Source organism: Amborella trichopoda, chromosome 7 (genome assembly GCF_054954075.1).
Source record: "Amborella trichopoda isolate Santa Cruz 75 chromosome 7, AtrichopodaSantaCruz75HAP2 v2.0, whole genome shotgun sequence".
In the NCBI taxonomy this organism is placed as follows: Eukaryota; Viridiplantae; Streptophyta; class Magnoliopsida; order Amborellales; family Amborellaceae; genus Amborella; species Amborella trichopoda.
The window spans coordinates 39,201,045-39,226,163 of NC_142342.1; the positions used below are offsets into that span (position 1 = coordinate 39,201,045).

General features: G+C 32.8%; 1 protein-coding gene across 2 annotated transcripts in view; it reads left to right on the plus strand.

Moving 5' to 3' along the window:
* LOC18422968 (protein DETOXIFICATION 35) overlaps nt 1-25,119 on the plus strand; it is a 38,101-nt gene that overhangs the window by 9,843 nt on the left and 3,139 nt on the right. The window contains exon 2 of one of the 2 annotated variants that reach the window (XM_011627619.3): nt 18,351-18,976. In XM_011627619.3, coding sequence (XP_011625921.1) covers nt 18,351-18,976 — 626 coding nt within the window. Of the gene's footprint in view, nt 1-18,350; nt 18,977-20,333; nt 20,804-25,119 lie in introns of those variants that run through there. The other variant, XM_088872471.1, reaches the window with a different exon arrangement.

A 25,119-nucleotide genomic window follows, 5' to 3' on the forward strand; every position in this document is an offset into this window, starting at 1 on the left:
TGATACATTTACTTGTCTTTTATTTCAAACTTTCGAAATTATAAGTCAATTTCTCATTTACTTTCTACTTTTTGTTCTTTTGGGGCTTTTTGAGATCAATTTCCTGTATTATAAGGTGGTCGATAATGATGTCGACGGTTAGATGTGAAATTAGACGGGAACATTTATTCGATTAATTAAGCTTAAAGTTTAAGAGATTTTTTCAAACTTTATGATGCAATCAAGCTATCAAATTTTATACCGAAATGTTAGAAGTAATTATGATCTCTTTGTACTAAAGATAAATGGTCTCACTGTATAGAATCCCAAGTTTTTATAAACAATTGGAAAAGAATGAGTTTGAGACGTTTATTCAATTATTTCAATCCCAAGAGTTTATAGGCAATTGGAAGAGAATGAGTTCGAGACGTTTCTTCAATTATTTCTAAAAGTTAATGGTCTCGATGTATACAATCCCATGTTTTTATCGGCAACTGGAAGAGAATGAGTCAGAGACATTTATTCAAAAGTTAACGAGCTTTGAAAAATAGAATGATGGTTATCAATGTTTGCTTCGTTTCGAATGAAGAGACTAAAGTCTTTGGATTTTCAGCCCAGACCAAAGTGAAGCGAAGCGAAGTATAAAATTATCATTTTTAAAAAATTATTTTGAAATTCTTATTTTTAAAAATGATATAAATTATTATTTTTAAAAAATTATACTTTAAATTATATATATATATATATATATATATATATGGAAACTAATCATGTGAGCCAGTGGGCTCACAAGTATAAATGAGCTTGATGGCCCAGCTTGAATTTAGGCCAATCTGACGATCACAAATGTTCGGTAGTGTTTAAATTTTAATTTTTTTCTACAAATCCAAATCACTTGAAATTGTAGAAGTGTGTTTATTAAAAATAGGTGAATCTTTGAAAATATCAAAAACATATTTTATATGAAAAAACTTGACCAAAATACCCCCATTAAGTTTTGGGGGTATTTTGGTCATTTTTTGCAGATTATTATTTTTATATTTTTATTAGGTGCGGTTTAATAATAAGAACACATTCCCTAAAATTTTAAGTGATTTGAATTTATAGAAAAAAATTAAAATTCAAACACTACTGGACATCCGTGATCGTCGGATCGGCTCCGATTCAATTTGGGCCGTTGGTTCATTTTTCTTGTGAGCCCACTAGCTCACAGGAGCATATATATATATATATATATATATATATATATATATATATATGCCAAATTACTATTCATTTTCGCTTACCCTCATCACCGTCCAAATTTCATCGCGCGTCCATGATTGTTCGGTAGTGTTTTATTTTTCATTTTTTTTATACAAATCAGAATGATCTAAAATTTAGAAGGTATGTATATCTTATTGAGGTACATCTAATAAAAATATAAAAAATATTATCTGTGAAAAATAAATTGACCAAAATACCTCCAAAAATTTTTGGTGGGTATTTTGATGAATTTATTTCACGTAAAATATTTTTTTTATAATTTTTTAAGATTTTCTTATTTTTGATGAATACATGCTCTAAATTTTAAATCATTCCAATTTTTATAAAAAAAATGAAAAATAAAACACTACCGGATAATCGTGACCGCACGATGAACTTTGGAAGGGGATAGAAGTAGGCAAAATAACTGTTCATTTTTGCCTACAGGTGTTACGTAGTGTTTTTCATATATATATATATATATATATATATATATATATATATATATATATATATATATATATATATATATATATATATATATATAGGGTTTTGTTAGGCTTCACAACTTGTTGGTGTAGACATTTAAAGTGCTCAACATTTTTTTATACTAAAATACCCTTGAATTGTAATACAAAAGTTTTCAAGTAGGGGCAATTTTGGTCATTTAGAAGGATAGAATGGATATTTTTATAATAAAATAGTGGCATTCTATTAGTAGTCTTTCTATCGCCTATAGGCGAAAATGAACAGTGATTTCTCTCATGCTCATTACCGTCCAAAGTTCATCATACGGCCACAGTTGTCTAGTAGTGTTTCACTTTTCATTTTTTTTTTACAAATTGAAATGATCTGAAATTTACAGCATATTTTCATAAAATATGAAAAAATCTAATAAAAATATAAAACAAATAATTTGTAAAATATAATTTGATCAAAATACCCTTGAAAATTTACGGGGCTATTTTGAACCACTTATATTTTACAAAATATGTTTTTCATATTTTTATTAGGTGCGTCTCACTAAGATGTACATACTCTCCAAATATCATACCATTCCGATTTATATAAAAGTAAATAAAAATTGAATCACTACCAGACAATCGTAACCGTGCGATGAACTTTAGACGATGATGAGCATAGGCGAAATCACTGTTCATTTTCACCTATAGGCGATAGAAAGACTTTTCCATATATATATATATATATATATATATATGGGTGTGGTTTCTATAAGGTTGCAATCTTAAACAATCCAATTAAGGCGCACCTTTAAATTTTAGTATAAAAAATCCTTAACATTATCTTAAAATCTATTTTTATCTCTAATTATAAAATTTTGGACTCCAAAAATATTTAAAATCAAGTAGATCTATAAACATATGAAAATCTTGAAAATGGACGGTCTAGATAATGTGTTGTAAGTTGCACTATTTTTTAGACTCAAATTTATTATTTTTCCATATTCATACAACTTGATATCGAGATGATCAATTAGAAGGTTTTTCAACATTAAAACAACATTTTTCGATGGATTTTTGAGGTGCATCTGCAATTGTACATTGAAGGTTGCAACCTAATATATATATATATATATATATATATAAGTCTACCCAACGCCTATAGACAAAAATAAACAGTGATTTCGCCTACCCTCATCACCGTCTAAAGTTCATCGCACGGTTATGATTGTCCGGTAGTGTTTTATTTTTCATTTTTTTTTTCTAAAAATCGAAATGACTTGAAATTTGGAGCGTGTGATGAAATATTACTAGACAATCGTGACCGTGTGATTTGTAGAAAAAAAATGAAAAATGAAAAATAAAACACTACTGGACAATCGTATCCATGCGATGAATTTTGGACGGTGATAAAGGTGGGCCAAATCACTGTTCATTTTTGCCTACAAGTGCTTTGTTAGTATCTTCATATATATATATATATATATATATATATATATATATATATATATATATATATATATTGTCACAAAATTTCAAAGCGATATTCTCAATCAAAGATTATTTTCTGGAATTCTTATCGAGCATTCTTTTTTGACGGTAGAGTAGTTTTGTTGAGTTGAATTCCAGGCTTTAGAAGTATACTTGAAGAGTTGTTCATGATTATCAACTTGTTGTTTTAGGATTCCACCTAAACCCAACTCTGAAGCATCACATAAAATAAAAACCAACCAAAAGAGGTACCTATGCATAATATCCCTAATCAAATAATTGAACATCAGGATGGTAATATAGAAATAAAATTTCAAAATAATAAACCATTAGTACAAGATGACTTAGAAATAAATAGAAAAAGGATGAGAAAACCAATAGTTCCTGCAAGAAAATCTTGCCATACAACTCCAGAAATAATCATTCTTCCTCCTCCATCAACATCTACAGGATCCTCAGACTTACAATTACAAAGAATAAAGAGAACAGCGGATCATGTAGTTATACCTACTTATACATCTGAACCAGATATATCTGAATTTCAGATATTAACTCTGCAAGAAGAATATATGGAAATAGATAAATACTTCTTAGCATCAAAATAGAAAAAAGTAGATATTGAATATCTGAAAAATGATTATTTGGCGCAAGAAAACCAAGGTATTAGATAATGGTATCTCAAAGCTTTTCAACCTAAATTAATAGAATTATTTCATAAAAAATACAATAAATTTCTAAAGAAAGAAAAACAAACTAAAGGATTTTTCATAAGGTTACAAGAAATCTATGCTCAATATAATATCCAAATTCCTCAATTTGAAATTCAAACAATAGAAGAAAAAACTTATATAAGCACAGATGGAACTAGTACTGCCAGTGTTCATCCCCTTGAAAAAAGTATAGTACTCAAAGGTGTCAAAACTCCACCACTAAAAGGAGAACCACCACAGAGCTTATATGAGGTTATTGCAACACCTTATAAAGCTATACCCAAAGACATGGTAAAACAGCAGGCATTAATACCCCATATAGTGGAACAAAATAATTATACAAATCTATATATGCAATCCTTAGGAACACAGGCCGAATGCATAGAAAGATTAATTACTCTTCAACCTAAACCAGTAATTCGTCCTACTCCTAAAGCTGTTTTGTTCAAACCTCCTCCAGAACTCAATAGAACTAAATTTCATATTGGAGAAAATAACAAAATATTAATGGATCAATTAATATCAAAATTAGCCCAATTAGATATCAAAGAAATCTCTTCTCCAAATATAGATCTTCCTATACCTATACCTAGTATTCCTGAATCATCTGATTAAGGAAAACATAAGATTCCTGAGCATGATACCTTAATGATCCATGAACCTCATGAGCATGATAATTTAATGCTTCAAGAAGAAGAACCAACCATAGTGGATAATTTGCATAATAGAGAACTAGCGTTTATGGATACCTCAACCAATGATCTCAATAGAATAGTATATGGTAAATCATGGAAACCAATTACAGCCTTACCATATTATAAAAGACCTACACCTGTTGATATCTAATTGGAAGAAGACGCTATACAACAAACAGTATCATATTCCGGCAGATCAATTGTAAATTGGACTATTGATGGCTTATCTGATTTAAAAAAATTAGACGTCATGATACATATGACTATGTTTGCATCAGCCAATAAAATGGCAGACAACCCTGATCAAGAGGTTGCCAAAGCAATAGTCAATGGATTCACAGGTTGGCTAAGAGGTTGGTGGGATTTTTATGTTGATGATGAAACCAAAAGTAAAATCGTAACCAATACTATACAATGGACAGCCAGAAATGAATATAATCAAGAAATAGTTTATACAGAAAGCGATGCTGTAAACACTTTAATTTATACTATCACCCTACATTTCGTAGGAAGTACAACTTTATTAGCAGCAAGATCAGAGGATTTGCTGTCAAACCTCAGATGTCCCACATTATCCCATTATAAATGGTATAAAGATGTATTCTTTTCAAGATTATTGATAAGAGAAGACTGTCAACTTGATCATTGTAAGGAAAAGTTTATTGCTAGTCTTCCCTTCTTATTTGCTGAAAAATTTAAAGAAAGACTAAGAAAAAAACATAATGACGTTATTATTTATTCTGCTTATACATTAGGATAATTATCAGCAGAAATATGTGCTGAAGGATTAGTCTTATGCACAGACCTGAAGCTTAAACGCCAACTCGACAAACAACAAATTACTAAAAGAAAAGAGCTTGGTGATTTTTGTGAACAATTTGGTTATCACATTGATAATAAAAATAAACTAGAAAAATTGTAGAAGAAAAAGAAAAAATACCATAAATATAAATTTAGGCCAGACAAAGCACATAAAAATATAAAAAATCTAAAAAACAAAAGTACATAAAAAAATTTACGACTAATAAGAATAAAAAAAAAATACCTGTATGTTACAAATGTGGAAAACTTGGACATTATAAGCACCAATGTAAATTAAAAAAGAAGATAGACGCTTTACAATTGGATGAGTCATTAAAAAACAAAATATATAATATTATCAATTATGATAGTACATCCTCATCTACTACAAATTCAAATGAATCTTTATTAGGAAATATACAGGAAGATGATTTTGAATGGACAAATTCCTCTTCCTCCTTTGATGAACATTCATCTGATCCTATGGAAGAACCATCTAGTGCTTGTCCTACCCAAACACATAATCTCCATACCCTAACACAAGAAGATAATTTAATTTTAGATCTCATAGAAAAAATCACCGATCCAGAAGAGAAAAGATTTGTAATTTTTAAATTTATTAATCTAGCAAAAACTAAACCAAAACCACCTCCTATAGTCAAAACACCAGATGAATATAATTTTGCAGCTATTATGAAAAGAGTAAGTGAACAACACATCACTGTCCAAAAAGAACCTTCTATTCCTGAGTTAAAACAATAGATAAATGAAGTAAAGAATGAAGTACAACAGTTAAAAAATAAAATAAAAATATTATAATTACAAAATTTATCTAATCACAATTTTGATACAGATGAATTAGAATTCAACCGTCTGGTTACAACATTTGCGTCTCTCTCTCCTAATCCAGAAACAACAGTGGATACTCCAGAATCTTCCGGTTGTAAACCCATAAATGATAGTCCTACTTCTGTCAATCTTATTGATAGAGTTATTACACAAAAATGGTTTGTACTAGTAACCATTATAGTAGCAGAAGATTATAAATTCCAAACATCAGCATTAATAGACTCAGGTGCTGATTTGAATTGTATAAATGAAGGTCTTGTACCAACTAAGTATTTTGACAAAACAACTCAAATACTAAATACTGCTGATGGCAGCAGACTTTTTATCAATTATAAATTATCCAATGCTTCTGTTTGTAATAACCAACAGTATATCTAAACACCTTTTATCATGGTAAAAGGACTCAGCCAGACAGTTATTTTAGGTGTACCATTTCTTACATTATTATACGCTCTTTCCATAGACCATACAGGGATAACATCTACTTACCAAAACATCCGTATAAAATTTGAGTTTATTAATAAACCTAAAATAAAGGAAATAAATAATGTAAAAATCCAATTAAAAAACAAAGAAAATTTTTTATGTACTTTAAAACAAGAAGTTAGATATAAGCATGTGGAAGAACAATTACAAGACCCATTTATTGTAAATAAAATTCAAGAACTCCAACAACAGATAGAAACCTCTATTTGTAGTGAGCATCCCAATGCTTTTTGGGACAGGAAAAAACATAGTATAAGTCTCCCCTATGAACCAGGATTTGATGAAAGACAAACTACAAAAGAAAGACCAATTCAAATGAATACTACATTACTGGATATGTGCAGAAAAGAAATTGCTGAACTCCAAAATAAAAAACTAATTAGACCAAGTCTATCACCATGGAGTTGTGCAGCTTTTTATGTTGATACCATGATGGTGATATGAGATGACATGGTACGGCTGAGAATCTTTGTCGGTGAGAATCTGTTTGATTGGGTCAGGTTTCTTTATGGTCGTTGGCTGAACTCATTAGGGTCTTCTTCTTCATCTTCTTCATCAGGGTCTGTTTCTTCCAACAAAAAATATCTATTGGTACGGTTGGGGGATGATTGAATTGTTTCATCTGACGAGACTGGCTTGCGGCCTGCTTCAGCAAATATTTCTCTCATTTGTTGTTCCAGAGTTTCTTTAGTGGCATTCGGATTGGTTTGAAGCATATTTCTGAGATATGTAGGGAAGTTAAATGAAGTGTTGGCAGTTGCAATATTATAAGCAGAAAGATTGGGATTATATATAGGTTTATCTGATGGTATTCTTTTGGGTACAATAGTAGTGGGATCCATGTTGAAAATATCCTACCATTTTACAGAGATGGTTTTTTCCAAGCGAGGGATATAGGTATAATCGGCTGTATTATTAGAAGAAACAATGTATTCCCACTTCATAATCCATAGGAGTTGATATAAAGTGGCAAAATATAAGTGTGGATCAATATTACTATCAATTTTATTGAATAGTTCAAATTGCTCCTATGCTTTCTTAAACGCAGGAGGTAAAATAACACTTGTAGAGCCCTATATAAGAAACCAGTTTTTAAACCAACTAGGAAAGTGTTCATAGAGAGGCATCCGAAATTGGATGTACCAATTATGAGAATTGTTTGGATTTTGATAAGAAAATATTTTATGCCATGCCTCAATATATTCTGCATACTTATAGTATTTATAGGAAAAATCTGAATTATGTAATTTTTTTCCTTGGGTGGGGTTGCAACCCCACTCCTCATAGGATAAAAGCTTTTTGATTTGCATTTTAGAATATGCATTTTAGAATATGCATTTTAGAATATGCATTTTAGAATATGCAAGAAATATGCAATATTTCTTGATTATGTTCATTTCGGGCTGTCCATTGTCTAGTATTGGTTAGGATTTTATTTTTGGTTTCATTATCAACATAAAAATCCCACCAACTTCTTAGCCAGCCTGTGAATCCATTGACTATTGCTTTGGTAACCTCTTGATCAGGGTTGCCTGCCATTTTATTGGCTGATGCAAACATAGTCATATGTCTCATTACGTCTAATATTTTTAAATCAGATAAGCCATCAATAGTCCAATTTACAATTGATCTGCCGGAATATGATACTGCTTGTTGTATAGCGTCTTCTTCCAATTGGACATCAACAGGTGTAGGTCTTTTATCATATGGTTAGGCTGTAATTGGTTTTCATGATTTACCATGTGCTATTCTATTGAGATCATTGGTTGAGGTATCCATAAACGCTAGTTCTCTATTATGCAAATTATCCACTATGGTTGGTTCTTCTTCTTGAAACATTAAATTATCATGCTCAGGAGGTTCATGGATCATTAAGGTATCATGCTCAAGAATCTTATGTTTTCCTTTATCAGATGATTCAGGAATACTAGGTATAGGTATAGGAAGATCTATCTTTGGAGAAGGGATTCTGTTGATATCTAATTGGGTTAATTTTGATATTAATTGATCCATTAATGTTTTGTTATTTTCTCCAATATGAAATTTAGTTCAATTGAGTTTTGGAGGAGGTTTGAACAAAACAGCTTTAGGAGTAGGAGGAATTACTGGTTTAGGTTGAGGAGTAATTAATTTTTCTATGTGTTCGGCCAGTCTTCCTAAGGATTGCATATATAGATTTGTATAATTATTTTGTTCCACTATATGGGGTATTAATTCCTACTTTTTTACCATGTCTTTTAGTATAGCTTTATAAGGTGTTGCAATAATCTCATATAAGGTCTGTGGTGGTTCTCCTTTTAGTAGTGGAGTTTTGACACCTTTGAGTATTATACTTTTTTAAGGGGGATGAACACTGGCAGTACTAGTTCCATCTGTGCTTATATAAGGTTTTTCTTCTATTGTTTGAATTTCAAATTGAGGAATTTGGATATTATATTGAGCATAGATTTCTTGTAACCATATGAAAAATCCTTTAGTTTGTTTTTTTTTTCTTAGAAATTTATTGTATTTTTTATGAAATAATTCTATTAATCTAGGTTGAAAAGCTTTAAGATACCATTCTCTAATACCTTGGTTTTCTTGCGCCAAATAATCATTTTTCAGATATTCAATATCTACTTTTTTCTTTTTTGATGTTAAGAAGTATTCATCTATTTCCATATATTCTTCTTGCAGAGTTAATATCTGAATTCAGATATATCTGGTTCTGATGTATAAGTAGGTATAACTACATGATCCGCTGTTCTCTTTATTCCTTGTAATTGTAAGTTTGAGGATCCTGTAGATGTTGATGGAGGAGGAAGAATTATTATTTCTGGAGTTGTATGACAAGATTTTCTTGCAGGAACTATTAGTTTTCTCATCCTTTTTCTATTTATTTCTAAGTCATCTTGTACTAATCGTTTATTATTTTGAAATTTTATTTCTATATTAACATCATGATGTTCAATTATTTGATTAGGGATATTATGCATGGGTACCTCTTTTCATTGGTTTTCATTTTGAATTGACCATGATTGGGGTAGAATAATGTCTGACCAGGCAATAGTTTTTGGAATAATGGTATTTGATTTTTCTATATTAGTTTGAAATAATACCATTTGTCCCTTTGCATCTGTTTGCATAATGTTAGAACAAAGAGTATTCATGACTTTGTAATATATACGATATACAATGACTAGGTTTTGAGATCCAGGGGTCATATTGAATCCGTGGGTTTTAAGATTTATTGTTAATACATTTAGGATATTAGGGTCTGTTAATGAAACAGAAAAATTTGGAAAACAATTAAAGTAAATGGGTCCACTACAAAGGCTGGATTCAACCATGCCGAGGAGTGAGTCCGAAAACTTATTGTGCCTTGTATCTCTTAGGCATACAAGCACTGAGTTATTTAAACCCAACCGGGTTAAAGGTTTTATTGCTATTTGTATTAGTCCAATATGTAAATATCTATAGTTTTTCTCTTGATGTTTTTCTATTATTTTTCGAGATAACAGTTGGAAGTCTTTTTGATTTTGTGTTACTGATAAACTTTCTTCCACTGTCTTAGTTGCATATCCTAGTTTTAAATTGAATGTTCCCGTTTGGTAAATATCTGAGATAGGCACCTTGGGAATGTTCCAGTTTTGTATATCTTTTTCAATATCATTTATTACTATTTCTTCTTTATTTTTTACTCTGAAAGTTTGACCAGTTTGAGTTACTATTTTACCTTTTAGATTCCTAATTAAATTTGCCATCTGTAGGTTGCGGATAATGACAATCTGGAGGATCAAGCACGATGTGTGTGTGTAATTTCCTATTTTAATATTAAACACAAGTTTAAACTGCATTCCAAACTAACTGTATCACTTATTACAGACACAAAAGCATCGGTATAAACAGAATTAAACAAACTTACAAACATAAAGCATAAACAGACACTTACAGTTTACATATACAATAACTGGAGAATAACTTCCACTTGTGAAGGCAATACGATGGGAGTGTGTGGAAGTTGCAGTCGCACATAATAAAACAGAGAAAATTAAAAGAGGATAAGAGAGAACCTGGTTATGATGAAAGGAAGGTAAAGGACCTGGAAAACATAAGATGTGTTCAGGCTGACAGAGTAAGCTGTGAGGTCAGGACAACAGAGGTGGAGCAGTTGAGCAGAAGGTCTATAAGGAAAGACCTTAAAGGTTGAAGCGATAGGGTTCAGAGAGCTGGGAGAAGAAGAGAGTAGAAGAGAGCAGAGAGCTGGGAGAAGAGAGCAGAGAGTCTGAGAAGAGCTTCGAGACCTGGGGAGGATGAGGAGTTATGCCTCCTCTTACAGGCGAAGGCGGAGAAAATGCCAAAGATTGGAGAAGATGCAGAAGAGACATAATATCATATTCCGGCAAATCAATTGTAAATTTGACTAGTGATGGCTTATCTGATTTAAAAATATTCGACGTCATGAGACATATGACTATGTTTGCATCAGCCAATAAAATGGCTGGCAACCCTGATCAAGAGGTTGCCAAAGCAATAGTCAATGGATTCACAGGCTGGCTAAGAGGTTGGTGGGATTTTTATGTTGATGATGAAACCAAAAATAAAATCCTAACCAATACTAGACAATGGACAGCCAGAAATGAACATAATCAAGAAATAGTTCAATTGTGAAATCGAAAGTAGAGAGAATGGCTTGCCATCGAGCAAATATTTGTTCGGAAACAGGATTTTAAACATCTTTTTGCAGAATATCTTTGGCTGCTTTGCAGTTAGTGCGAATAAGAAATCTTTGATTGAGAATATCGCTTTGAAATTTGGTGACACAATGAACAATGGCAAGGAGTTCTTTTTTGACGGTAGAGTAGTTTTTTTGAGTTGAATTCCAGGCTTTAGAAGTATACTTGAGGAGTTGTTCATGATTATCAACTTGTTGTTTTAGGATTTCTTCTAAACCCAACTCTGAAGCATCACATTCAATGATTTTAAAAGCAGTAGGGTTAGGCAGAGAAAGACAAGGTAAAGATTTTACCTTTTGTTTAATTATTTGGACTGCCCTGATATAACTATTTGTCCAGGTTGGAGGATTCTTTTTTAATCGGTCATGTAATGGTTTGGCATCAATAGCAAGATCTTGATAGAAATCAATAATATAATTTAAACAACCTAAAAATTGTTGAAGTTCTTTTTTGTCCAAAATTTTATCTGGAAATTTATCAGCGAATTGAATTGAACGATTTATGGGAATAATCATACCGTGATGAATATTATGTCCTAGAAATCTAATAGTAGTTTTGAACAAATGAATCTTTTTAGCCGATACTACTAATCCTGCATGAGTTACTGCATGTATAAAAGCGTTAATATGTTTAAAATGTTCTTCTATGGATTTTGAAAAGATAAGAACATCGTTGATATAGACAATCATAAATTTATGGTAAGCATTGAAAACATCATTCATTATTTTCTGGAATTATGATGGAGCATTTTTTAATCCAAAAGGCATAACATTCCATTTATATTGTCCGAATGGAACATTAAATGCTGTTTTATATTTATCTTCTACCTTAATTTGGATTTGCCAGTATCCTGACTTCATATCAAATTTAGAAAATATGCAAGCATTTGCTACTCTATCTAATAAATCTTTTTTATTGGAAATTGGATATCTTATCCATTGTAATACTTTATTTAATGGTTTATAATTTATGACCAATCTAGGGACTCCACGTTCTTTTTCAGCATTTTTGTTATTGAATGTGTGCTTCAGAGTTGGGTTTAGGAGGAATCCTAAAACAACAAGTTGATAATCATGAACAACTCCTCAGGTATACTTTTAAAGCCTGGAATTCAACTCAACAAAACTACTCTACCGTCAAAAAAGAACTCCTTACCATTGTTCATTGTGTCACCAAATTTCAAAGCGATATTCTGAATCAAAGATTTCTTATTCGCACTGACTGCAAAGCAGCCAAAGATATTCTGCAAAAAGATGTTCAAAATCTTGTTTTCAAACAAATATTTGCTCGATGGCAAGCCATTCTCTCTGCTTTTATCTATATTTTTTCTCTTTATGTTTTCCTATTATTTTTCGGTATAACAGTTGGAAGTCTTCTTGATTTTGTATTACTGATAAACTTTCTTCCACTGTCTTAATTGCATATCCTAGTTTTAAATTGAATGTTCCCGTTTGGTAAATATCTGAGATGGGCATCTTGGGAATATTCCAGTTTTGTATATCTTTTTCAATATCATTTATTATTATTTCTTCTTTATTTTTTACTCTTAAAGTTTGACCAGTTTGAGTTACTGGTCTCGGAGCTCTTCTCAGACTCTCTGCTCTCTTCTTCCAGCTCTCTGCTCTGTTCTACTCTCTTCTTCTCCCAGCTCTCTGAACCCTATCGCTTCAACCTTTAAGGTCTTTCCTTATAGACCTTCTGCTCAACTGCTCCACCTCTGCTGTCCTGACCTCACAGCTTACTCTGTCAACCTGAACACATCTTATGTTTTCTAGGTCCTTTACCTTCCTTTCATCATAACCAGGTTCTCTCTTATTCCTTTTTAATTTTCTCTGTTTTATTATGTGCGACTGCAACTTTCACACACTCCCATCGTATTGTCCTCACAAGTGGAAGTTATTATCCAGTTATTGTGTATGTAAACTGTAAGTGTCTGTTTATGCTTTCTGTTTGTAAGTTTGTTTAATTCTGTTTATACTGATGGTATTGTGTCTGTAATAAGTGATACAGTTAGTTTGGAATGCAGTTTAAACTTGTGTTTAGTATTAAAATAGGAAATTACACACACACATCGTGGTTTGTAATTGATATTTCTGTTACTCTTATATATATATATATATATATATATATATATATATATATATATATATATATATATATATATATATATATATATATATATATATATATATATATATATATATATATATATGCGACATCAAAATGTATTAATATTAAAAAAAAAAAAATTTGAGTCTCAAATATATTGCATCTTGCAACACATTATCTAGACCATCCATTTTCAAGATTTTTATATGTTTATAGATTTACTTGATTTTAACCATTTTTGGAATTTAAAATTTTTTAATTAGATATGAAAATAGTTTTTAAGATAATTCTAAAAAAAAATTACATCAAAATTATATGTTATGATAAATTTTGAAGGTGCGCCTTAATTAGATTGTTTAAGGTTGTAACCTTATAAAACCGCACCCATATATATATATATATATATCTTGGGGGTTATAGAAGGGTGCTCACACTATGGATATGTTAGGTTACAAGGGATATGTTAGGGTGCTCACACTATGGAATAATTTATACGTAACAATTTTGGATACTTCTATACCCTTGTTTTGTACATGGATATTTTTTAATATATATATATATATATATATATATATATATATATATATATATATATATATATATATATATATATATATATATATATATATAAATTTTAAAATTTCTTCCAAATTGGCCTAAGCACCAAATTGCTTTTTTGTTTTTGGACCGAACTGAAAAAAATTCCTAAATAAACTTAGAAAAATTATAGATACCCCGAAATGAACTTTCTACCCCGAATATTTTTAGGGATTGTATACAATAAGACCATTTACTTTTGATACAAGGTAGTCACAATTCCTTAAAACCATTTGATGTGAAATTTGATAGCTTGGATGTATCACAAAGTTCGAAAAAATTTCTTTTGAAGTTTGAGCTTAGTCAATGAAATAATTGAAGCCACTCAATTTCACATCCAATAGTCGTGATTATTGTGACCATCTTTAAAAAATAAATGGTTTCTTTCTATACTTTCTCATATTTTTAATATCACACTCTCAAAGCCAACATTTATTTATTTTTTGGTATTTACATCCATTGGAAAAGTCAAAAACTATTGGGACTAAAACGCGCTTTTCTGTCTTTCTCTCTCTCTACACGGCTAGAAAATTATTCTTTTTCTCTGTCTTTACCGACCTTTTCTCTCTCTCTACCCGCCTTCTCTATTTCTCTGTCTACCTGCCATCTCACTCTTTCTTTCCCTCTAAATTTCCGGTCACCATATCAGGCCCATATTCCGGCCACTTAACTATTATGTGAGTTGCACACTTAATCCGCCTTTGCTAATCATAACTGTAGCGTGCAGTGTACATATTTTGTTGATAAAATTTCGGCGCTCCATATCCTTCTTACAAGCCTAAATATTCAGTCACTTGACTTTCCTATATCTCAAATTTGGGGGGAGAATCCCATTTTCAGCAATGGGTGAGGCTCCGAGCTCTGTAATGTGTCACACCCAACCACCTTCTGAAGCCCCAATTAGAATTTCAGGCAAAAACCTCTTCATAAATGGTCTCCCTATCTTGGTCAATGTATCATGCCTGCCGGAAATTCTTCTTTATCTGGCCACTTGTAGTGAGAGAGAGAGAGATAGACAGAGAGCGGGTAGAGGGAGAGTCAGAGAGGGCAAGTCGAGAGAGAGTGAGAGTGATATTGCGAGAGGGTGGGTAGAGGGAGTGGTAGATAGATAAAGAGAGATAGAGAGAGTGGTAGGGAGAGTGAGAGAGAGATGATAGATAGAGAGAAAGAAGGCACGTAGAGGGAGAAAGAGAGAGGGTGAGTGGAAAGTGAGATAGAAGAGAAAAATATTTTTAATTTTATTTAATTTTTTGGATTTTTTGACTAGGGATAAATATAAATAAAATAATATTGTCAGGGTACCATAGTAAAAGTAATAAAATAATATTGTCAGGGTACCATAGTAAATGTATTAGGGATGCGTACCGAGTTCAGTTTTGGGGTATCTATAATTTTCCGATGGGTTTTGTTACGCCACACCATATTTGGTGTAAAGCCTCATCACGGACAACAAAAAGTTGACCAAACTATACAAAAGATCAAATACTTTTCTATATTGTTTGTGAGGGCTTATAACGGAAAATTTTCCCCCAAATATCGCTCCAATAATCCTTGTTCCCATTCACTCTGCATCATTAAGATGAGAAATGTATAGGACCCGAGTCTCCATCCCACATGGCTTGCACGCCCCAAACGTATTGTCCACAGCCTTTATTACCACACCCCATTCGCGATGGGCATGCAATACCAGACCAATGGCCCAAAAGTCATACCTCCACGACACCTGTTTCTCTTTCTACAGAACCTGTTTGTGTCTCTATTTTTCTCTTTAAAGAAAATGGTTTCTCTCTCTACACCATATGCCATGGGCTTGAATTCAATTGACTAAAATTAATGTATCTTTTCATAATTTTTTTAGAGTTGTGATTTATTTTTGCTCATATTACTTCGAAAATATTATCCTCCCATTTTAAAGCTTTATTAGGGGTTCCTTTTCCCACCTCCTTTTAACGTGTAAAAGTTTTTAGAGAGTATTTTTATCTCTAAAGGTTGGAAGTACACCTGTTTGACTGATTTTTGGGTTTTGTTAGAGGCGATAGAGAAGAGGCAGCTGGATTGAGAAGCCGTCTTGAGAGATAAGGGATTCTAGAGAGAGAGAGGGTGATGCAAGAGGCGATCTTGAAAGAGAGAGAGAGTGAAAATTCTGTGGATACTTGGGTTTGTGTCTAATGGAGGATTTCGTTGCTAATTTAATGTTAATAACTTCAGAAAATTATGCATATATATTTAGTAGGAAGGTGAGGGCTTAAATTGTAAAGAAGGTAGATAGTATTAGGTAGACACCATAAGCAAAACTTTATCAAAATTTTATATGGATTCTGATGATGATGATGCATATCTATATAGATTATACAAATAAGGCATGGTCGCTCTTGATACTTTTTAAATTTGAGAGCTAATTAAATTACTATTATTTTTAGAGCCGAAGAAAATGACTTTATTTTAGCTGAAAATGCCTCTTATGTACGGGGAAAGGTTTACATAAAGCCGAGACTCTAAACAATCAAATTAGAGTTTACCTAAAATTTTTTTAGAAGAGGTTGTTTTGATGCTCAAATATCTTTAAATTGATCATCTGGACATCAAGATGCATGGACATGAGAAAAAATGGATTTTAAGTATTGGAAATAGTGTGTTTTGTAATGCATTTTTGGACTGTCAATTTTCAAGATTTTCAAGTTTTCATAAATCTGTCTATCTACACTATTTTTGAACCTTGAAAGTTTATAAATAAAAATGAAAATATATTTTTAAGCTATCACAAAGATTTTTAGTATTGAAACCACATTTCTCGACACTAATGTTCTAACTTTATTATTTAGAGCCCAAGCTCTATACAAACAGCACCCCTTGTGTATAAACACACGATTCTATGTCTTAAATTATCATATAGATTCTCTTTTAAAAGTTTGAAACAGTTTCTCAATTCGAAAACTTTGAAAATTGATAATAGTTTCTTTTTAAGAACTTTGACATAATTGCATTCTCTAAAAATTATAAAATAATTTTCTCCAAAAAATTATAAAATAAATTTTTCTCTCTAAATTTGAAATTTAAGATAAGTTCATTTTCTAAATATTTTGACAAATTTATGTCGAAAACAAGACTATTTTCTTCCTTGAATTTGCTATAAAAATAAATAATAATTAGATTAGTTGGGGGTTTAAATCGAGGTAGAACAAATCGAGTGGTTCAAAATCTAACCGCCCGATTAGATCGAACCGGTTCTGGTTTTGATGAATCGGCTAGGTATTTAAAAAAAAATTCAATTTTATATAAAATATAAAAAAATAAGGGATTGTGTTTGTAATGCATTTTTTTTAATATTTTTCATCATTATGGCAAAGATTGAAAATCGTTTGGGCTATTAATACATATTTTTAAATTTTATTTTATTTTTTAAAAAAAAACCCATTCACACATATCAATTCTTTAAAATCTATTTTTCATTAATTTTCAACATCCAAATCTTCATTTGGATGTGCTTTGCTTGATCATGTTTTAAATATATTTTATATATTTTATTAATATTTTTTATATATTTTTATTTTTTAAACATTTTTTTTATGGATCCGGACAAACCCGGTTTGGCTGGATGAACCGGCTGATTTACCGGTTAAGCTGGGTCAGTTAGGCCGATTGAACCGCTTCCAAGCCCATGTTCAGTTGATTGGTCCGGTATGATTTTTCATGCGCTGTTTAAAACACATTTTTCAACAGGCATTCAACCCCTTCAGGAGACATTCAGTTAATTGGTCCGGTATGATTTTTCATGCACTGTTTAAAACATTTTTTTTCAACAGGCATTCAACCCCTTCATGAATGTCTCCTGCCTCATGTGTCTTTCTTTTTTACGAGAACAATAGAGAGAGACAGAGAATACTTATGAACACCTCCTTGCCTTTGCTGCGCCCCTTTTTCTACATGATAGAAAGAGGGAGAATCCATTTTTGGTTATCTGTTGGGCATAGCTTTCCCCATTACCAGAACCCGAACATACGGTAGGATAGAGAGAGAGAGAGCAACATTTTGGTAAGAGAGAGAACAACATTTTGGTAATCTATTATACAAGTTCAACTTCTGGTTCGAGAGAGACAGTTCATCTTTTGTCATCTGCACAAGAAGGACTTTACCCACTATTACCAGTCCAACATTTGGTTGGAGAGAGATGTATGCTAACAACTCTCACCACATTGTCTCCTCAACTCGCAGCTGGGAATGGGGAGCGCTGCAGAAACGCTGTGCGGCCAAGCCTTTGGAGCAGGCCAGGTCGAAATGCTGGGCATCTATCTGCAGCGCTCATGGATAATCCTCCTCATCTCTGGCCTATTTCTCGTCCCTGTGTATGTGTTCTCGGCCCAAATTCTAGTGCTCATAGGCCAAGACAAAACTATCGCAAGCCTTGCAGGCAAATTCACAATCTGGACGATACCTCTAATCTTTGCACTTTGCATTAACGTCCCTGCACAAAAGTTCCTTCAAGCTCAGAGCAAAGTCGCGGCCTTTACATGGATCGGATTCATAGGTCTGGTTCTCCATGTTTTTCTTCTGTGGATCTTTATTTGGTTGGTCGGTTGGGGTCTTCCTGCAGCCGCAGTTGTTGTGAATTTGTCAGCTTGGTTCATCGCAATTTCTCAAGCTGTTTATGTGGTGTATTGGTGTAACGATTGCTGGAAAGGCCTTTCATGGCTGGCCTTCAAGGACATGTGGGCCTTTGTGAAACTTTCTTTGGGTTCAGCTGTTATGCTTTGCTTGGAGATATGGTACTTGATGTCACTAACTGTGCTCGCAGGACATTTTGCGAACGCAGAGGTTGCCGTCGATTCGATCTCCATATGGTGAGCTCTAATGATTTATATTCTTCTTTCTAAATTGCTGCAATATAGCTTAGAAGCTCTATGTAGGTTTTCTCTATGATTTCATTAAGTAATTAGGAGATGCTTTAGTAATTAGAGCTGGGGTGATAAGAGTGCAGAAGGGATAAGAAAACATAGTTTGAATTGTTCTTAAAATTATAACAGCATTACTTTCATGTAGGCTTGGGGAGGATTATTGGTTCTTGTCAACCTAGCTCTGTAATACTAAACTCTGTTCTTCCATAAGAAAGCTTAACTTTAAATTCTAAAAAATTATAACAGCATTACTTTCATGTAGGCTTGGGGAGGATTATTGGGTTGTTGTCAACTTAGCTCTCTAATACTAAACTCTGTGCTTGCATAAGAAAGATTCACTTTAAATTCTAAAAAATTATAACAGCATTACTTTAATGTAGGTTTGGGGAGGATTATTGGGATCTTGTCAAATTAGCTTTCTAATACTAAACTCTGTTCTTACATAAGAAAACTTCACTTTAAATTCTAAGGATGCTCTCCATTGGTGCTTGCTACTTGAAAGTTGAAATTATATTCCTTATTTCATATTTGCTGTTCTTCTCTCCTGTGTTAAAGATAGTTTATTGTTAATTAGTGTAGTTTTGTTTTGGCTGATCTGGAAATCAGACCTAAAACCTTGTGGCGGAGTAGAGAGCTCTACTTCAGACTATCTAATCCTCAGTCTGAGATTTTAATTGGGTTTCCATTTTCTAGTTTATTTATATTGGGTTTGTCCATATTGCAATTGAGTGGATGAGCATTTCCTTAAAGTGAGACAAAGAAGTGGGAGAGAAGGGATGTCATAATTGCAGTTTTGAATAAGACGAACTTTTCATTGAATAAGAGGTGTTAATCTTTTTATCATCTTGGGGTTGAGCTATTTTTCTGCAGGACCTCCCCCATAGTATCGTCACCGTAGTAGAGTTTAACCACCAAGTTCAGGATGGACTGGTGTAGTTCCTCTACGCCTAGGGCACCATAATATCAAACCATGAACGAAGAAAGGTACGAGAGAAAAACATATTGGCAAGTGATTGTTGACTGTGAGGACCCAATTCTGATAACTTTAAAAGCAAGATGCTACCCACAAAAGAGATAACTGAAAATGGTGATTTAGAAAACATAGAGAATGGGGTTTTGTTGAAATAATACTCGATATGGTACAAGATGATATGGTTATCCATATCCCATATTTTTGGGTAACTAAATGTGAAGAATATTTTGGTGATAAGTTGGGATATATTCAAGAGATATTTGGGGAATCAGTTTTTATTTTGTTGTTATCTTGTAAGTTCTATTTAATATTGGGTGAATGAAATAATGTACTGTAACAGAAAATTTGCCGACAGTTTTGACGCACCATCTTATTGCATCCTTCTACTCTTAATATTGCCATCTTGCATGATGGACATTGTTTTGCATCACGAGTATCTCAGTAACACTAAGAATCTCATTGATCAATTCGAGCTCCTTGTGCCTCTGGTTAGGCGTTAGGTGGGATCATCAGTTCACCTTTGGTGTTAGACGCCAATATCGTTATTCTTTGGTAAAACCTTCCAATGGTCAAAATCGTTATTCTTTGCAAGTTTGCAAAGAAGTGTTACTGGAAATAAGATCTTACGGATTGTGAACGCTCACGGTCTTGCTCCAGAGATCCCAGAGGATTTTTATCATCTCATTAAAAAGCGGTGGCCATCAGGAGACACCTTGAGAGAGCTCGGAAAAATAATGACTCCAAAATCAGTTTATATTACTTCCAATTCTGCAGCAGCAGTCAATCAAAGCTTCCATTAGGTAATTTCCAAGACCTTTATTCTAAATGGGGGATCAAAATTTCGGTTCAAATATTGTAGGGCATGAGGGTAACAATCCAAATCTGAAAATTACTCTCATGCTTCTCAATGGAACCAATTATGAAACTGGGTCTAGAGCTGCAACCTTGTATCTCAGTAGCAAATGTAAGTTGGGTTTTGCGAATGAAAAAAAACCAGCTCCAAAAGCCGACGATCCTACTTATGAAGAGTAGGAGTCTAGGAACAACCTCGTCAGATCGTAGCTTATAAACTCAATGGAATCATGACTTGGTGAAGGCATGTATTTCCAGCCTACTGCTGAAGATTTAAAGTCTGTTAAAGAGATTTATGGAAAAAAAAATAATGCAGCTAGGATTTTTCAGCTCAACCAAGATATATGTCAATTTAAACAGCAAGGAAAGCCATTTAGGGGGTATATTGGAATGCTTGGAGGTATGTGGGATGAGTTGTCCCAATATACACCAATAACTCTTGATATAAACATCAGAATAAAAGAAGTCGAACAAGATAAAACCTTTGCTATGTTGGTAGGCCTTAGTCCTGAGTATGAGGCCATTAGAAGTCAAATCTTGAAGTCAAATATTAATGGCCTCTGAATTTCTTTCGTATACTTCTGCATGCGCAACTATTCAGAAAGAAGAAACTAGGCACAAGGTTATGAACCCTGCCATTAAAAAGAAGGATCTCAATGACAACATTGAGAAATCAACATTTCTTATTGAGTCTCAAAAATATGAAAAAGTTATTACCATCGTTGAAAAATTCGAGAATACTGGTCGTGGTCGAGGTCGTGGTCGCGGTCGATCTAAGTGCACTCATTGCAAAAAGTTGGGACACACTAAAGAAATGTGTTGGGTTCTCCATGGAAAACCCCCTGGTAGGGGGGAAACCTATTGCTCAAGTTGCTCAAAATGAGAAGCTCCTTGCTGTTGACAAGCTAAAAGAGTTGCTTCAACAAATTGGGAATGCGAACATTGCTTCCTTTTCTGAGATACTGCCTACTAAAGCTAATTTTTTTGCTAGCTTTGCCTCTACTAATTGTCATACTTGGATTGTTGATACTAGAGGTACAGATCATATGATAAGCCATTGTGAAGAACTTGAAGGGTTTGAGCTCACGTCTTCAAGGAGTCCTATATCATTGGCTAATGGGACAATGACACCAATTTGTGAAGTAGGAAATATTAATCTTTTTTCTAAAGATAGGACTTCTAAAGTTTTATATATTCTTTCTTTCCTTTCGAATATTTTGTCAGTTAGTCAAATAACAAAAACCTATAATTGCTTGGCTATTTTTTTTGCTAACAAAGTTGTCTTTCAAGATCGGGTATTTGGGAAGAAGATTGGTGAGGGTAACCAATCACATGGGTTGTACTTATTGATCAAACCTCAAAAAACATTATTTGCAGGAAAAGTGCAATCCGAGAACAGTACATGGCATTGTAGATTAGGACATCTATCTGATAGAATTATGAAACAAGTGGCCTCTAGTATTGACACATCGTTTGCAACTTGTGAAGCCTGTCGGTATGCTAAACGTATCAGATTTCCATTTCAAAATTCTGATAGAGTCAGTAAAAATAACTTTGATATCATTTATTCAGACTTATGGGGACCTGCTCCAGTGGATTTTTCTGGTTTTAGATATGTACTTTCTTTTATCGATGATAGAACTCATTATGTTTGGATTTATATATTGAAGTTTAAGAGTGATATCTTCATTGCCTTGAAGGAATTTCATGCCATGATAAAAAATCAATTTAATGTTAAGGTGAAATTTTTCACAACTGATAAATGGCACAGAATATACAACTACATATTTTTCTTCATATTTGATGGATCATGAGATCATTCATCAGATGTCATGTGTAGAAACTCCTCAACAAAATGGAATTCCTGAGAGAAAAAATAGGCATCTTCTTGAAGTAACACGTGCCTTACTTTTTCAAATGAATGTTCCTAAATCATATTGGTCTAAGGGTATTCTTACTGCTTGTCATCTTATTAATCGATGTCCAACTAGAATCTTGGACAATAGAAGCCCCTATGAAATGTTGCCTGGTTTCTCTCCTATTGTTCATCATTTAAAGATATTTGGTTGTGAATATTTTTTACATTTATCAGAAAATCATAGAGATAAACTTGTAAATGGTCCATTAAATGTATATTCGTAGGATATTCAGCTACCAAAAAGGGTTACAAATGCTATGACACAAAAAACATGCGAATGTATGTTTCAAGAAATGTTGTCTTCAATGAACAAATTCTTTATTTTCAAACTGATAAGCCTCAGGGGAGATTATCAAGACAACCTCTATCCAAGATCTCTAAAAAATAGATGATCCTAATTTTAGAGTCGAAGTCATTAAGAGTACTACTCCTAATAAGGAATTAGTTCAAGAATCCATTCTTGACACAGCACAATAATCTAATGAGGATGTTCAATCCAATGAATATTAAGGGGAAATAATTATTGAAGACTTTCAACCAAGACCATCTGGTCATATTAGTCAACCTCCTCCTAGTTTTAAAAGATTACTATACATATCATGTCCAGGAAAACAATCACAAAATTCGTTACCCCATTGAAAAACAAATGGATTAGAAGAAATTATCTCCAAAATATTTTGCATTTTTTTACCAAAATTTCCTCAACTAAAGAAACCACTAACTTCGAGAAGCTAATTCAAATGCAGTATGAAAAATTGCTACGAAAGAAGAACTTGTTGCTTTAAAGAAAAATTATACTTGGGATGTCGTTACTCTTCCTGAACAGAAAAATTTGGCTTCCTGCAACTGGATCTATAAAACGAAATACAAAAGTGGTTGAACTATAGAGAGATACAAAGAGAAACTTGTTGCAAAGGGATTCAGCCAAACCTATGGTGTTGACACAAAGAAACCTTTGCTCCTGTGATCAAAATGTATACTGTGAGGGTTTTACTTTCTATTGCTGCAAATAATGACTGGCCTTTCTATCAACTAGATGTAAAAAATTCCTTTTTGCACGGAGATTTGGAAGAAGAAATTTACATGAAACTTTTTCTTGGTCATCCTCAAGAAAGCAACAAAACTCTGGCTTGTAGGCTCAGGAAAGCAATCTATGGGCTTAAATAGTCTCCTAGGGCATGGTTTACAAAGTTAAGTCAAGCTCTCGTTTATATAGGGTTTTTTCAGAATAATGCCGATTCATCCATGTCTGTAAAAAGAAAGCAAACTAGGAATTTTATTGTCCTTATTTATATTGATGACATTGTTATAACAGGAAGTGATTCAAACACCATAACAAAATTGAAAAATTACCTTCATACGAAGGTTGATATTAAAGATTTGGGAAAACTTAAATATTTTTCTGGATTTGAGGTTGCTTACTCTCATAGAGGAATTTTTATTCCCCAAAAGAAACATGTTTTAGAACTTTTAAGCGACACTGACAATTTAGGGTACAAACCTATTGATACTCCAATTGAGACACATTATAAAGCTACAATTGACTTCGGCAAAGCTTTGGAAGATATTGGGATGTTTCAACATTTGGTTGGTCGAGTTATATATCTCACTGTCACGAGACCCGATGTTGCTTATGAGGTTAGTATGGTAAGCCAATTCATGCATTTTACAAAAACTGCTCTTTTTGAAGCTGGCAATTGAATTTTAAGGTACCTTAAGCCGTCACCTGGAAACGGAATTTTAATGAAAAAGATTGGTCATTATGATATTATTGCATTTTTCTGATGCTGATTGGGTAGGTAGTCCTATAGATAGGTGATCCACTACTAGGTATTGTACATTTGTAAGGGGTAACCTTGTAACTTAGAAAAGTAAGAAACAATCAGTGGTTGCTCGATCTAGTGCAGAGGCCGAATACAGAGCCATGATAACTACAATCTGCGAAAATTTGGCTAAAATTTCTTCTAAAATATATGAGTTTCAATATTTTGTGTGCAATGGTTATGAATTGCGACAATCAAGCTGCTATACATATTGTATCAAATCCCGTATTTCATGAACGAACTAAGCACATAGAAACAAATTGTCATTATGTGAGAGAGAAAGTTCAAGCCAAAGAAATTACTACTCCATTTGTAAGAAACAAATATCAACTTGCAGATGTACTTACAAAGGCCACACGCAAACTACAGTTTCAAGAAACATTAAGCAAGTTGGGTTTGATAGATATCAACGCATCAACTTGAGGGGAGTGTTGAAATAGTACTCGATATAGTACATGGATGATATGGTTATCCATATTCAATATTTTTGGGTAACTAAATGCGAAAAATATCTTGGTGATAA